This window comes from Mastigoproctus giganteus, chromosome 4 (assembly GCF_048544385.1).
Source record: "Mastigoproctus giganteus isolate SK-2022 chromosome 4, ASM4854438v1, whole genome shotgun sequence".
In the NCBI taxonomy this organism is placed as follows: Eukaryota; Metazoa; Arthropoda; class Arachnida; order Uropygi; family Thelyphonidae; genus Mastigoproctus; species Mastigoproctus giganteus.
Window position 1 is genome coordinate 72,768,723 of NC_143578.1, and position 16,716 is coordinate 72,785,438.

Consider the following 16,716-nt stretch of genomic DNA (forward strand, 5'->3'; position numbering starts at 1 on the left):
TTTATTCAAATTAGTTTATTATTTTTTTTTAATCGAAAACAAAGTTACCTCGGTATGATCACTAAACCCACATACCTATTAAAGTTTTTATATATTATCACTTCTTACCTTTTACACATCTTAATTATAACATTTCATATATATTTAAATTTATTCTGGTGAAGTCCAATATACAGAATGGCAAGAGTAGTCTTCCTTATTGACAAAAGAGAATTATTTGATGAAAAATGAAGTAACCAATTTGACAAATACCTTGTATTTAAAATTCCAGAGTAAATTACTAATTGAATAAACAATTTGTGTGTATTAAAGTATCTGATTAAAGAATATTTTAATTTGTTTTCTTATTAAAAATCCTAACCATAAGTACAAACCGATTTGGTGAAAAATTAAGTAGCCAATTCAATTCAACAAACACCTTTTATTTAAAATTGTTAATGTAAATTACTAATCTAATACACAATTTATATGTATTAAAGTGTCCCATTAAAGAATATTTTAATTTGCTTTTCTTATTAAAAATCCTACCAATAAGTATAAACAAAAGAATAATGATGTAAGAAGTATATAATGAGAGCAGATAATTTCAAATGAATCTTTCATCTGCACTTAGCAGCCTATCCACTCAGGGTAAGCAGAAGTTCTGTAATGTATTTCAAAAGAACCTCCCATTATCTGTGAATCATTACTGTATTCAAATTTAAGTAAATGGAATGAATTTTTTTTTCAGAACTTAAAAGTTATGCCAAAAGAAAAATCCAATACTCATTCACCTAGTACACAGGTCTTGCCATCAGACTGTAGTCTGAAACCCTGGGAACATTCACATCTGTAACTCTGAGGCGTATTAATGCATACATGTGCACAGAGCTGCCCAGGAAACATAGTACATTCATCAATATCATTGCTGGAACCTACATCTGTTCCTAAAGACAAATAATCCTCATAAAAAAAATGAAAAGGTGACATAAATTAATAAAAAGACAAAAATATATATATAAGTTTTCATTTTTAATAATAATGATTTTTACTATTTTTAAAACTTTAACAGATCTAAAAAGGACATAACAGAGTGCAGATTTGATTAGGAGCCAAGAGAAATACTGAATGATAGAATTAAAGTGATCTTGAAAAACAGAGTTTGAAAACATAAGAGAGAATTGGAAAGAAATTGGACCTACAAAAATGCTCACAAAAAATGTAGACTTAGATACAAAAAAAAAAAAAAAAAAAAAAAAGAAAAGAAAAGAAAACTTACCTGCAGAACATACAACTATAAGAAATTAATTACTATAAACTAGAATAGTAAAAATTTGGCAAAAACTGAAAACGAGAATTGTGCATTATTTTACACTGCACAATCAAAGCAACTAAAATGAACATAAAAAAATCAATTATGGGAAATATTTTATTGCTTAATTAAATATCCCAAATAAGAAAAAAAAAACTATTATAATTTATGCTTAATAGAGGAAACTAAATTTTATGAATAAAGAGATGCTAACATACTTCAGAATTTTACACCGGTGTCTTATATGTCTGGCAAAATAAGAAAAACTGATCAGATAGAATATAAAATAAAAATACTTGAATCACTTAAAAAATGCAGTACACTTCAGTATAATGTGGGTGTTGGGGGCCAAATGAAGAAAATTTCCATACAACTGATTACGAGAGACTTAACTTTGTATGATTTGTTTCCACCTCTGGCCTTTAAGCAACTTAAGCAATTAGAAAGCACTAAAACACTAACATTACAGCTGAGAATAAAATTTATCCAGATTTTTTGCCAATTTTTAAATATGAATACACAATAGCTACAAGACATTGTGAGCAGTCTCTGGAAAAGAATGGAAAGAACAGCAGCAAATACTTCTCTGCTTATATTAACAATAGAAGGAAGGGATTGAATCACATTGGGCCAATTGATGTCAATGGGTTAAATGTTGATTACCCTGCTAAGGTTTATAACAAATTGAATAGGTATCTTGCATCTATATTCATATATGAGGAATTCCTAAGGGGAGGGGATGCCAGAAGTTTATCAAACTCCAATGGAGAGCTAAATGACTTGGTGATTACTGAGAGGCTGAAATAAAAAAGGCACCTGGGATGGATGGTATCTATTTAATCATATTACGAGAGGAAGCAAAGGAGGTAAGCAAGCCTTTAGCCATAATTACAAGAACATTCTTGGATTCAGGGGAGGTCCCTAAATGAATAGAATGAGTATTGGACTGGAAATGTGCAAATGTATCCACAATTCATGAAGGGGGAGGGGATCAAAAGGTGACATGAGTAACAGACCTGTTAGCTTAACATCTGTTCCAGGGAAAATACTAGAGTCACTGGTTAAAGTAATGCAGGATCATCTAGGTGGGAATTCATGCAATAATACAACAGCATGAATTTGTTAAGAGGTGGTCTTGTCTAACCAACCTGATAGGTTACTATAATGCAATGACCAAGGAACTGGATGCAAAAAATAATTTTGATATCATATACTTGGATTTCAGGAAAACTTTTGATACTGTTGCCATAAAAGACTGCTGTACAAATTGGAGCAGTGTGGCATTAAGGACAAGTTGTTGCTATGAGTAAAGGGATGGTTGAGAGGGAGAAGACAGAGAGTGGTAAACAATGAATGCTACTCTTCGTGGACTCATGTTACTAGTGGAGACACCCAAGGTGCGAGAGTACATGTGAACAGGTGAAGTTTTTACGTCTCCAGCAAATAGAGAAGTTTTTGCTTTTTTGTTGACTTAAATTGGAATATTAATTTATTTTTTCGAGTTGCTTTATATTCCTAGTAACAATACTTTAGTTTAAATTGAATTTAGATAGAGATTTTGTAGGTTATTACTTAGTATCGGTAAGGGTGTCAAATCCACATTTGGACAGGTTTTGCAGCTCGTGCGAACAAAAAGTTTTTAATTATATTTAGCGCTTTATTGACTTAATTTATAGATTAAATTATTTTCTATAAGTAGCTTACAGACCTAGTCAAGCTCCGTGATTTATTTTGAATTTAGATAGCGTGATTTGGAAAATAAATAATACCTTTGTCCACAGATTAACCATTTGTAACTTGCCGCCATTGTTATACGATACATATGCTAGCGTAAGGTTTAACGGAAAACTAGATAGCGAGTATAGTAGTATTTATTAATCTTATTAAATTTTATTGTCAATTGAATTGTACTTTTTTAACTAAATAAAAATAGCGACCTAGTTATTACAAACATAACATCATAAATTCATAATAAGAAAGTCATATAACGTAACTTGGAGATAATATTCGATATTGAAATAAATATATATAACGTTATAACTGCATTGGGATATAGGTTTAGGGTTATATTTTGTATTGGAATTTTATTAAACTTGAATAGAAATCATGACTCAGACCAGAGCAGTAAAGCAAAAGGCTCAAACTAATGGAAGTGCTGCGGCTCAGGGGAGAACTGGGGGGGGCGGTTGTCCTCTGAATCACAGTCTATTGAAATGCACTGCTTGTTTGATGTTGGGGGAGCAATCTGGAATGGGACATGATATTGCCAAGTGGAATGTCTTTGTGTGTGTGCACGATGTAAGGAGTGCGAGGAAATAAGGTGCCAACTCGGCATTGTTATGGGCTTATATGAGAGCTTGAAGGACAGGGTGGATGCCCTCAAAGGATTTAAATTGAGGGGCCCATCAAGCTCTCAGCTGCCCACATCAATGCCAGAGCTTGCACTTGAACATCACACAACACAACAGCAACCCCCAAGGCAGAATGCGCTGGTCCCAAAGGAACTAGTTGTTGTAGGTGACTCTATTGTCAGGGAAACGGGGAACATATTGTGCAAAAAGGATAGATGGAAAAGGACCAGAGTATGTCTTCCAGGGGCAAAGGGTCATTATGTTGTAGGGCAGATATCATCCTTTAAGGGCACAAAGGGTGATATTGTTGTACACGTGGGCACTAATGATGTTAACAGTATGAGACCAGCAAAATTACTTAACAAGTACAAGACAATGCTGAAAAAAAGCCATGAGTTAGGGTTGAATTTGAAAGTGTCTGCAATTCTGCCCACACAGAATAGGAGGGAGTATATGATGAGAGCCTTGTCGATCAATTCAGCCCTGGAGTGATTGTGCAAGGGTCAAGGGGTAGCATTTTTCTCAGCCTGGTATGTGCTTGTTAACAGGAGAGACTGCTTCTACAGGGATGGGATACACTAAAATAGAAAGGGTGCAAGAATATTTGCTGATGCTATCGAGGCAGAGTTAGATGGATCTGAAAACTGCTAGCTTGGGGGGATACATGGACTAATAGATTAACAGTAGCCGCTGCTCGAAAAGGTAAAAGTGATTGATGCACTACTTCTTTTGAAATGCAATCGCGCAGCAGCCTAGAAAGCAAGGCAATGGGAATTTTCAGCACTGCTGGGAGTCATAGTGGAACAAGTAAATACATGGGCTGTGTTAGGGTAACAGGTGCATGTATACTTGCATGTACACCAATGGTAGGAGTATAGTTAATAAATTCGATGAGCTTCAAGTGCTAGTCAAGACATCAAAGGCAGATATTGTTGGGATATCAGAGACATGGTGTCACATAGACATAAGCAGTGCAGAACTGGAATTTTGGGAGTACAATGTGTACAGAAAGGATAGACAGGACAGGAAGGGAAGAGGGGTTATGCTGTTAGTTAGGAAACACATAAAATCTAAGGAAGTGCATCCAATCGATGTTGATGGACAATGCAATGTTGAGTCTGTTTGGTGTGACATAAGCACTGGGAAAGAAAAAATGAGAGTAGGTGTGTGTTATAGGCCTAATGAATCTGAGTATAATGAGAAATTGTGCAGAGAAATAGAGAGGGCCAGTAAATTAGAGTGTCTTATAATGGGGGATTTTAATTTCCCAGATATTGACTGGAATTTGTGGGTTGGTCACTCACACACTACCAAGGCTTTTATGGATTTATTGGATGATTGTTTTTTACAGCAGCAGCATGTTTGGGAGGCAACTAGAGGGAGTAATACTCTTGATCTGATTATCAGTAGTGATTCTTCATGCATCAATCTGCAGATAAAGGAACCACTAGGTGGCAGTGATCACAGTGTGTTGAAGTGGGATTTACTCAAAGAGGTAACTACCATCAGGGATAAAGGAAAGGGTTTTTGCTTTCGTAAAGGTTGTTGTTGTTGTTTTGGTTTTTAGGAGCATTAGCAACTAAGGCCATATTGCTCTGGGATATGCAGTGGTCATTCCCAGACCTTTCCGCATCCTCCGTATTTGGTGGTGATGGGCTCGAACCCCGGTCTAATCAAGAAGCGGGTGCTACGCACTGCTGCTCCTTCCCACTTGGATATGGAGGCGCTTCGTAAAGGTGACTATGGTGGTCTGAGACAGTATTTAAATTCTATACAGTGGAACTGATGATGTGCCAACAGCAAACTCAAAATGGGAAACATTCAAAGAACTTATCTTGGAAGCTACTAGGCTTTACATACCAACAAAGAAATATTGTTCAAAGTTTAGGCCTAAATGGATGTCAGATGAACTAATGAGACATATGGCAGAGAAGAAAAATGCATGGGATACATATAAATTAACATGTGACACAGAAGCCTATGATAGATATAAGTTGATTTGTAACCAAGTTAAAAAGAAGGTTAGGCAGGTGAAGGCAGATTACGAGAAATCTTTGGCAAGGGATGCAAAGAAAAACAGCAAGGAGTTCTTTACTTATGTAAACTCTAGAAGGAAGGGGACAAATCAGATTAATCCACTTGATATCGATGGTTCAACTGTTGATGATCCTGCTCAAGTAGATAACAAACTAAATGAATATTTTGCATTGACATTCACATATGAGGAGTTATTCAGGGAGGGGAATGCCAGAGGTGTATTCAACTCTGGCAGTAAGCTAGATAATCTTGTAATAACTGAGAGTAAAGTGGAGGATAAATTTATGAAGATAAATACAAGAAAGGCACCTGGGGTGGATGAAAGCTATCCAGTTATATTAAAGGAGGCGGCAAAGGAAGTAAGCAAACTCTTAGCCATAATTATGAGAGCTTCCCTGGAGTCAGGGGAGGTACCCATGGACTGGAGATGTGCAAATGTGACCCCAATCCACAAAGGAGGATCAAAGGGAGACATAGGTAATTACAGACCTGTTAGTTTAACTTCTGTTCCAGGGAAATTAATGGAGGCACTGGTGAAAGAAGCATTGCAGGATCATCTAGACAAGACTTCAGTTATAGATTGGACACAGCATGGGTTTGTTAAGGGGAAGTCTTGTCTGACTAATTTGATTGGATACTATGATGTAGCCACAAAGGAACTGAATGCAAAGAATAACTTTGATATCATATATTTGGATCTTAGAAAAGCCTTTGATACTGTTGCACATGGAAGACTGCTCCACAAATTGGAGTAGTGTGGCATCGGAGGCAAATTGTTGCTATGGATAAAGGGATGGTTGAGTGGGAGAAGACAGAGAATGGTAATCAATGGACACTGCTCTTCGTGGACTAATGTTATTAGTGGAATCTCTCAGGGTTCAGTGTTGGGTCCATTGTTGTTTTCTGTATTTATAAATGATACTGACGATGGTGTATATCAGACTTAATGTCCAAGTTTGCAGACAATACGAAGGTTGTCAGGGTTGTTGATGACACTAATGACAGTGCACTGCTGCTACAGGATCTAGAAAAGTTGAGCAGATGAGCTGAGAGGTGACAAATGAAGTTTAATATTGACAAATGTAAAGTACTACATATGGGAAGCAGTAATCCCAGAGTAATGTATCAACTCTGTGGTACCACACTGACAGTCGTAGAGAATGAAAAGGACCTGGGGTAATTGTGCAGGCAGATATGAAGTTTTCTGATCAGTGCAGACGGTCTGCAAGAGTAGCTTATGGTGTCTTGTCAATAATATACAGGAATTTTTCTAGCAGGGATAAGGAGATGATATACCCTTGTATAACGCAATGGTCAGGCCACACCTTGAGTACTGTATACAGGTCTGGAGGCCTCATTTTAAGAAGAATGTAGAGCTGTTGGAATGAGTACAGAGAAGGGCAACAAGATTAGTGAATGGAACAAAGGGTTGCTCTTACGAAGAAAGGCTTAAGTTTTGCAAATTACAGTGTCTGTAGACTAGACACCTGCGAGGTGATCGGCTTGAGGTGTATAAAGCCTTGAATGGTTTGAGCATGCACAATGCTGATGGGATTCTTCCTCTTGCTCAGAATAATCGCCTGAGAGGGCATAAATTCAAATTGAGGAAAGACGGTTGTAGGATAGATGTGCGGAAGTTTGCCTTTAGCCAGCAGGTGATTGATTGCTGGAACAAACTTCCATCTGTCGTCGTAGAAGTTGATAGCTTAAATAGATTCAAGGCAGAACTTGACAAACATTTGGAGCGAGTGGATGGGTGAAATAAGGGGTTTTTTTTGGTTTTTTTTTTCTGATGCTATAAAAGCTTGCTTTCTTGCATCATGTGGCTTTGCTAATGCTAAGGTTCAGTGTTGGACCCATTGTTGTTTTCTATATTGATGAAAGTATATTCTATATCGAATCTCATCTATATTCTATATCGAATAAATTATATTGATGAAAGTATATCAGATTTGATGTCCAAGTTTGCAGATAATACAAAGGTTGGTAGGGTGATTAATGACAGTAATCAGGTGAGCAACTAAAACAATATCTAGGAAAATTGGGTTAATTATCTGAGAAATGGTAGTTGAAGTTTAATATTAACAAATGCAATGTACTGCATATGGGTAGCAGTAATCCCAGAGTAACTTATCAACTGTGTGATATTACATTCAGGGTAGAGGAAAATGAAAAGGACCTGAGGATGACTGTGCAATCAGATATGAAATTCTCTGAGCAGTGCAGACAGGAGACAGCAAACCAGAACAGCTCACAGGGATTTTCCAATGATATACAGAAACTTTGACTGAATCAGCACTAAACGGGGAATCATTTCAATGGGTAAAATAATGATACTAGGATATCAAAGGATTTTTTTATATTAGAAATAATTATTCATGATTAGTTAGAAAAATAATAAATACAATCGCAGATGATAAACCACACTACAGTGAATCCCATACTGATTGAGGCCACACTGTGCGAGGTATTACTGTACACAGAACTGGAGACCTCTCTTTAGGAAGGATATAGATCTGCTGGAATAGGTGCAGAGAAGGGCAACCAGACTGGAGAAGGGATTTGTTCTTGTTATTTGGTTTTTAGGAGCATTAGCAACTAAGGCCATATTGCTCTGAGGATATGCAGTGGTCATTCCCTGACCTTTCCGCATCCTCCGTATTTGGTGGGCACGGGCTCGAACCCAGGTCTAATCAAGAAGCATGTGCTACGCACTGCTGCTCCTGCCCACCTGGCTACGGAGGCGCCCCGATTGGAGAAGGGAACAAAGGGCTCTTACCTAGAAAGGCTTCAGTTCTGCAAATTGCAGCTTCTGGAGTTAGGCACCTTTGGGATAATCTGATTGATATATTTAAAGCCTTGAATGAATTGAGTAAGCTGAATGGCATTCTTCCTCTTGTTAAGGCTATGTGCATATGAGGAGGCATAAATTTAAGTTGAGGAAGGATGGTTGCAGGACAAATGTGCAGAAGTTTGCCTTCAACCAGCAGGTGGTTGATTGTTGGAAAAGGCCTCCATCAGTTGTTGTGGAAGTGGATGGTTCAAATAAATTCAAGGAAGAAATAGCAAATTCTTGGAGGGTATGGATGGGTGAAGTGTGTATTTTTATTTATTTTTTTGGCTGATGTATATAAGCTTGGTTTCTTGCATCATTTGCACTACTACTACTATTCCATGAAGTAGCATATGTTTTTTTATGTATGCAAATTTAATTTTGCATGTTTTTTTATTAGTTTGTCCTATTTTATTATTTTGCTGCCAGACAAAATCAGCTAAATATTTTAAATAACCAATGCCCCATTACCGTAATTTTTTTAAAATAATGTTATGCTTTGAAATAAAAATATTAAACAGCAATAATTTTGAAATTTTATTTTTTAAGTAAACTTCATACACTTAAAAAATAAAATTTCAAAATTAATAATTTCTTATAAATGATATGTATTTACAGGGAATTCAATTTACAGTACAGCATGTAAACAGGAAAGGAGTCACATACATAATCAAGTACATATACATTGGTAACATCAATTAGAAAGATGTCATATGGTCAGCATCCTCTAAGTTTTGAGTTCATTGAACTTCATAAAGGTGTGCAACAACTTATTGCACAACTTATTACACATTACTTTCTTTTATGAAGAGTGGTATTCTAACTTTATGCTTCAGTGAACTGATTATGTAATAGTGAACAAAAATGAATCTTCCTGTCCAATCCCTGTTTAATGCTGCAAAGTAACAAAGCTTAATTAGAAAAAGTTAATTAACATATGTAGTATATTACATTTCAGGCACATTTTAAATAGTAATAATTCATGATTTATAATAAAATAAGCGAACCCACTGATGTAAAAATGTGTTACAAATATTCGTAAAAAATTCAAAGTAAGCAGTGAAATTTAGAAATGGATCAGAGCTCCTATTCCAAATTTATAGTAATAATTTCTGTGTGGGAAACTAGAGAAGGAATGCTATGAAATTGGAATTAAACTTAGTACCATCCCAGGATCCAACAGAATACATATTGAAAATTTGGTAACAATCCATATTTTCTTGTTGATTAATGTGAAAACATACTTTCATTTATGCCAATTTTCGTGTGTGGGGGGGGGGGGGAATTGAACAATGGCTATGAAATCAAATCATAACTGGACCTGTAATTTTCCCAAGGAACAAACAGAGTTAAAAATTTGGCTTAGATACAACTTTTTGTTCTACAGTAATATGCAAAATATACTTTCAGTTATATGAAAAGATTTCTGTGGTCAGGAAAGAGGGAAGGCTGACTGATCAAAAAAAAAATGCACACTGAAAATATGAAATAAATTGAACAATTTTTCTTACTAAGTAACACCTAAACATCCCATAACATACTTCCATTACAAGTTAGGTAATGTAAGTAGTGCATTGCATTTCAGGCTCATCCTATTTTTTCCTAAAATTAATTCAATCATTTTTTTTTCTGAAATTAACTGAAGTGAAAAGTAAATATAGTTATCTTCTTATCAATGAATTATTAAGTTTATAACTTAACAAAACTCTACAGTTTTGCACTCTCAAAACTTAGCTGTATTTAATTATACCTGTATAATATTTATTGCTCTTTCCCATATACAGTAGGGCCCCGTTTTTCAGCATTCCACTAATACAGCAGTTTTCAATTATATCCATTTCATTATGTTCCACTTTTTTGGCATGACACACTCAGTAGTCGAATCCAAGAAGGGCATTGGACACCACTTTATTATCAGTGATTCAGAGTGTTTACAGCATATGATAGTGTAAGCATGTTATTAGGCTTTTATGTTCCACTTTTCGGTGATTTTCGCTTTATGGCAAAACCTAATCTGGAACCTAACCCACCATACAAGTGGGACCTACTGTACTTTTAAATATCCCTTCTCTCTATATATATGTATCTGTTCATAAGCAACACCATGTTCACAAGTTTAACATAACAATACATGCAAAGCATGTACAAGGCGCCTCTGTAGCCACGTGGGAAGGAGCAGCAGTGTGTAGCACACGCTTCTTGATTAGACCGGGGTTCGAGCCTGTCACCACCAAATACGGAGGATGCGGAAAGGTCAGGGAATGACCATCGCATTTCCCGGAGCAATATGGCCTTAGTTGCTAATGCTCCTAAAAACCAAATAACAAACAAACAACAACAACAAAGCATGTACAAACCATTTAAGCTAACAATACTGCATTAAAACAACATTTAATCTATGAATTTATTTTTTCCATACAAACTGTACAGAAAAAATAAATAACTGCCAGATTTATATTTGTCTGATTGTAATGAAATTTGATATGGTTCAATATATCTTTCTATATGAACCAAATATAAATTTTCATGAAAGTCCATCCACTGGGAGACCCTGTGCTGCCAGTGATTGGATCAACAGACAGATAGACAGGAAAACATGGTGATGGCAAATGTGCTTGTTCATAGTTAAGAAGCATATTAAATCAAAGACAGTTCATCCAGCCAACATGGGTGGCCAATGTAAAGTTTAGTCATTTTGGTGTGCCATAAGCACTGGGAAAACAAAAAAGTGTAGGGTGGTACAGACTGTGATGAGTATAATAAACAGCTATACTATGAAGAGAAATAGAGTAGGCCAATAAATCAGAATGCCTTATAATGGGGGATTTTAAATTTCCGGAAATTGACTAAAACTTGTGGGTTGTTCACTTGCAGACTAGCAAGACTTTTGTCAATTAAATGGATGACTGTTTCCTATATCAGCATGCTAGAAAGGCAACATGAGGAAGCAATACACAATCTGATTATCAGCAGCGATTATTTATGGATTAAGAATCTGTAAGTAAAAGACTTTACAGGGCAACGATTACAGTGTGCTGATGTGGGATTTACCTAAAGGCATAACTACTGTCAGGGAAGTAATCATAAAAGCTACTAGCCTTTTCATACCAACTAAAAAATACCAATCCAGGCTTAGACCTAAATGGATGTCAGATGAACTGATAAGACTTATGGCAGAGGAGAAAAATGCATGGATGCATATAAATTATCACTTGATAAATAAGCCTATGATAGATATAAATTAGTCTCTAATCAAGTCACAAAGGAGGTTACAAGAAGTCTCTGACAAATAATGCAAAGAACAGCAGCAAAGATTTCTATGCTTATATTAACAGAAGAAGGAAGGGGTTGAATCGCATTGGGCCACTTGATGTCAATTGTTTAACTGTCAATGATCCTGCTCAGGTTAATGACAAAAAACACGAGTTTTTAAAGGAGGGGAATGACAGAAGTTCATCAAATTCTAACAAGGAGCTAAATGATTTTGTGATAACTGAAAGGAAAAAGGAAGAGAAATTGTTGAAACCTAACATAAAAAGGCACATAGAGAGAGAATGGGATCTATCCAATAATATCAGGGGGGCAGCAAAGGGGTAAGCAAACCTTCAGTAATAATTATGAGAGTAACAGTAATAATTATGAGAGATTCTTCCTCTTGCTCAGAATAATCATTTGAGAGGGCATAAATTCAAATTGAGGAAAGACAGATGTAGGATAGATGTGCGGAAATTTGCCTTTAGCCAGCGGGTAGTTGGTTGGTGGAACAGACTTCCATCCCTTGTTGTGGAAGTTGATAGCCTAAATAAATTTAAGGCTCAGCTGGACAGGTATTTCGAACGAACGGGGAGGGGTGAAGCGGAAGTTTTTTTTTTTTTGGCTGATGCTGCATAAGCTTGCTTTCTTGCATCATCATATGCCTCTACTAATGCTAACTTTGGTTTCATGGGAAGTCCTGGACTGGAAATGTGGTAATGTATCACCAAATCACATGGGGGAGATCAAAAAGTGACATGAGTAATTACATACCTGTTAGCTTAACTTTTGTTCCAGGGAAAAATATGGAGTCTGGTAAAATAAGTAATGCAGGACCAACTAGACAGGAATGCAAGAATAATACATAAAAAACATGGATTTGTTTAAGGGTGATCTTGCTGACCTATCTGATTGGATACTACAATGCAGTAATAAAGGAACTGGATGCAAAAATTAATTTAAATATCCTATACTTGTTGTCAGAAAAGTTTTTGATACCGTTGCAAATAAAAGACTGTTGTAAAAATTGGAGCAGTGTGGCATTAGAGGCAAGTTATTGCTCTGGATAAAGGGATGGTTAAGTGGGAAAAGACAGAGTGGTTATTAAGACACTGCTCTTCAAGAATTAATGTTATTAGTGGAGTCCCACAGGGTTCAGTGCTGGGCCATTGTTGTTTTCTATATTTTTATTAATGATATTGATGAAAGAATAACAGGTTTAATGCTTAAGTTTGGAGATGATGCGAAGGTTGACTGGGTAGTTAATGACAGTAATCAGGGTAAGCTACTACAACAAGATCTACAAAATTAGGCAGCTGGACTGAGAAATGGCAGTTGAAGTTTAACATTGACAAATGCAAGTTACTACATATGGGTAGAAGTAATTCAGATTAATGCACTAACTGTATGGTACTACACTCAACATAGTGGAAAATGAAAATGATCTAGGAGTAACTGTACACTCAGATATGAAGGGGCAATGCAGACAGGCTGCCAGGAATTTTGCTAGGAGGTATGAGGAGGTGATTATCCCATTGTACAAGGCAATGGTCATGCCACATTGTGAACACTTCCTAAAATGAGGTCTTCAGACCTGTATGCAGCAGATCTGCTGGTATGGGTGCAGTGAAGGGCAATGAGACTGGTGAAGAGAACAAAAGGGTAATCTTACTAAGAAAAGCTTCAGTTCTGCAAATTGCAGTGTCTGGTGACTAGGCAGACGTGAGGTGGTCTGATTGAGGTATTTAGCAATTTAAAGGGATTGAGCAAGTTCAATGCTGATTGCATTCTTTCTCTTGCTCAGACTACACTCACAAGGGGAGAATACATTAAAATTTAGGAAAGATGGTCGCAGGATAGATGTGCAAAGGTTTCAGCCAGCTAGCAGTGGCTGATTTTTGAAACAAATTTCCAACTGTTGTTATGGAAGTGGGTAGTTTGAATTTACTACCCACTTCCACCCTACTATTACCACTAATACTAATACTAATAATAAAGGTATGGTTGAGTGGGAGAAGACAATTATACTGAGGTAATTGTGCAGTCAGTTATGAACTTATCTAAGCAGTGCAGACAGGCTGCCAGGAAAGCTCACAGGGTTTTGTCAATGATATTCAGGAATTTTGCCAATTAAACTGTTTTATAAGGCAATGGTTAGACCATAATTTTCCTACTGCATATAGGGCTGGAAACCTCATTTGAGGCTTCCAGCCCTATATGCAGTAGCACCCATTCCAACAGATAAGGATCTGTTGGAATGGGTGCAGAGAAGAGCAACAAGATTAGTGAGGGGAACAAAACGGTGAGGTGTGGCAACTGAACACTGACATTGACAACTTAAGTTTACCATGAGAAGCAGTAACCCCTGAGAAATGTACCAACTGTGTGTTACTACACTCAGGGTAGTAGAGAATGAAAAAGACATGGTGGTAATTGTGCAGTCAGATACAAAGTTTTCCGATCAGTGAAAACAGGCTTCTAGAGCAGCTCGTGGGGTCTTGTCAATGACATACAGCAATTTTAGTATCAGTGATAAGGAGGTGATTATCCCTTTGTATAACGCAATGGTCAGGCCACACCTTGAGTACTGCATACAGGTCTGGATGCCTCATTTTAGGAAGGATATAGAGTTGCTAGAACGAGTACAGAGAAGGGCAACAAGATTGGTAGAGAGAGCAAAAGGGTGCTCTTACCAAGGGAGGCTTAAGTTCTGCAACGTGACGACCAACAGCAACGCCAACTGTGACGAGTCATCCACAAGGGCATTTATCCCATACTACACCAACCTGTCACAACAGATTGGTAGAATCCTAAAATCATATGGGATAAAATGCATCCAACTCCCAGGCAAGAAACTGCGTTCTCTTATCTCCAACGTAAAAACACCCATCCCCACTCTTCTACAGGGCGGTTTGGTCTATCGCATCTCTTGCCGTGACTGCACCAGCTGCTACTTTGGAGAGACTGGACGTCGACTCGAGAAACGTCTCTCAGAACATAAAAGGGCGATCCGTTTGGCAGATGTAGAACACTCAGTATCGCCGAGCATGTCTGGACAACCAACCACGACATCGACCCACACCATGATGTCGTGGTTGTGGACAGGTCCCACCATTACCTAAAGCGCACCTGGTTGGAATCGTTAAATATAAAATGCTCGGATGCCTCTTTGAACAGGAACAGTGGTTGCCAAGTTAACTCCATCACAGAGGCAGTAATTCTATCCATAGACAAACGCTGGCCACGTCACCACCATATGTCACAGCCACAAACATCAACAAACAATTAACCACGCGCCTCATGCACCATCCTGGCAGTGCACATCTCTAGTCCAACTGCCATTCATGTATTCAATCTGAAGAAGGCTGCCTCCCAGCCAAAAGCTTATTAATTGTAATTATGTTTAGTTTACTCTGAGAAACAAAATAAATTTTCGTAATGAATCCAGAGCACGTAGGCCTTTTTTACTTAAGTTCTGCAAGTTGCAGCATCTGAAAACTACGCACCTGCGAAGTAATCTGATTGAGGTGTATAAGGTTTTGATTGGTTTGAGCAGGCTCAATGCTGATGGGATACTTCCACTTGCTCAGATTAAGAAGCTGAGGGGGCATAGGTTCAAACTGAGGAAAGACAGGTGTAGAATAGATGTGCGGAAGTTTGCCTTTAGCAAGCTGGTAGCTGATTGCTGGAACAGACTTCCATCTGTTGTTGTGGAAGTTAATAGCTTAAATAAATTTAAGCTATTAGCCAAAAAACCCTTCCCATTTTACCCATCTGGTTAATAGCTTAAATAAATTTAAGCTATTAGCCAGATGGGTAAAATGGGAAGGGGTTTTTGGATGATACTATATAAGCTTGCTTTTGTCCATCATATGCCTCAACTAATGCTTGAGCTAATGCTAATGTGCATCAGCATGAGCTGAAATCATAAATCTTATTCAAATATTAAAAATTGTCAGCAAATACTACAATTACTGAAATATTTAGGATTTTTACATATATTAACTTAAAAATTTTACAAATACATTGCGACTGAAGGATATCTGTTAAAATAGCAACTGCTGTATTATTTAAAGGAAAAGTTTAAATTTGTGCAACAGTGGATTACATGAGCTACTTTTGTTCTTCAATGTGCAATCTCTATAAAACCACAACCTCATTGATCACAGCTTTCTAATTTCTAACAATAAAATATATGGAAAAATACTAATTCATTTCCATATCACTTTCGTCAAAAATCACAGAAAGTATACTTACAATGCTACCAAACTGAAATGATTATTAATTAAACCTACTCAACAACTGAAGAGTAACAAAATTAAAATAATAATAATAATAAATACTTGCCTGTGTCTTTTTTGTCTTCTTTACTATGAATACAACAATCATAAAATGCCTTATCCCATGGAGGACCAAATGAAAATGAGGTAAAAGTACATGATTTCTGTTGCTTAGCTCCTATTATTCCAAGTTTACATCCCTCACAACAATCCTGTAAAATAAATATTTTTAAAAGCAGCCAAGTATTTATAAATTCAAGAATTCTGGGAGCAAAAACTGACTAATTCATATATGCAATCAAACAAAAAATTCAAATGATGTTATAGAAATTCACTCAAGTTTTATTTTCTACATTTAAATTCACAAATACATTATAGAAGAACAGGATAACTAATGTTTGACAAGCAATAAGTAACTATGCTAGCATGGAGTCATTCCACATAAACATACCAAAGTACAGTTTCAAGTACATTTGCAAATGCATAAAGAATCAATATGTCCATCTATCCACATATAACAGACATGCTTCTAGTGAACAGATTCCCATAAAATTTTATATTTGGCTCTTTTAGAAGAATTTATTAATCACTTAACAAATTTCAATATTCCCCCCCCCCCCCCCACACACACACACCATATACATCTCTGGTTATTCGTAGGCAAGTAATGCT

General features: G+C 36.6%; 1 protein-coding gene across 1 annotated transcript in view; it reads right to left on the reverse strand.

Annotated features, from left to right (window-relative positions):
- Positions 1 to 16,716, reverse strand: part of LOC150086829 (uncharacterized) — a 641,413-nt gene that overhangs the window by 594,280 nt on the left and 30,417 nt on the right. The window contains exons 3-4 of the mRNA XM_090372286.1: positions 16,112 to 16,256; positions 1,259 to 1,273 (exon numbers count right to left, since the gene is read on the reverse strand). Coding sequence (XP_090228412.1) covers positions 1,259 to 1,273; positions 16,112 to 16,256 — 160 coding nt within the window. The remainder of the gene's footprint in view (positions 1 to 1,258; positions 1,274 to 16,111; positions 16,257 to 16,716) is intronic.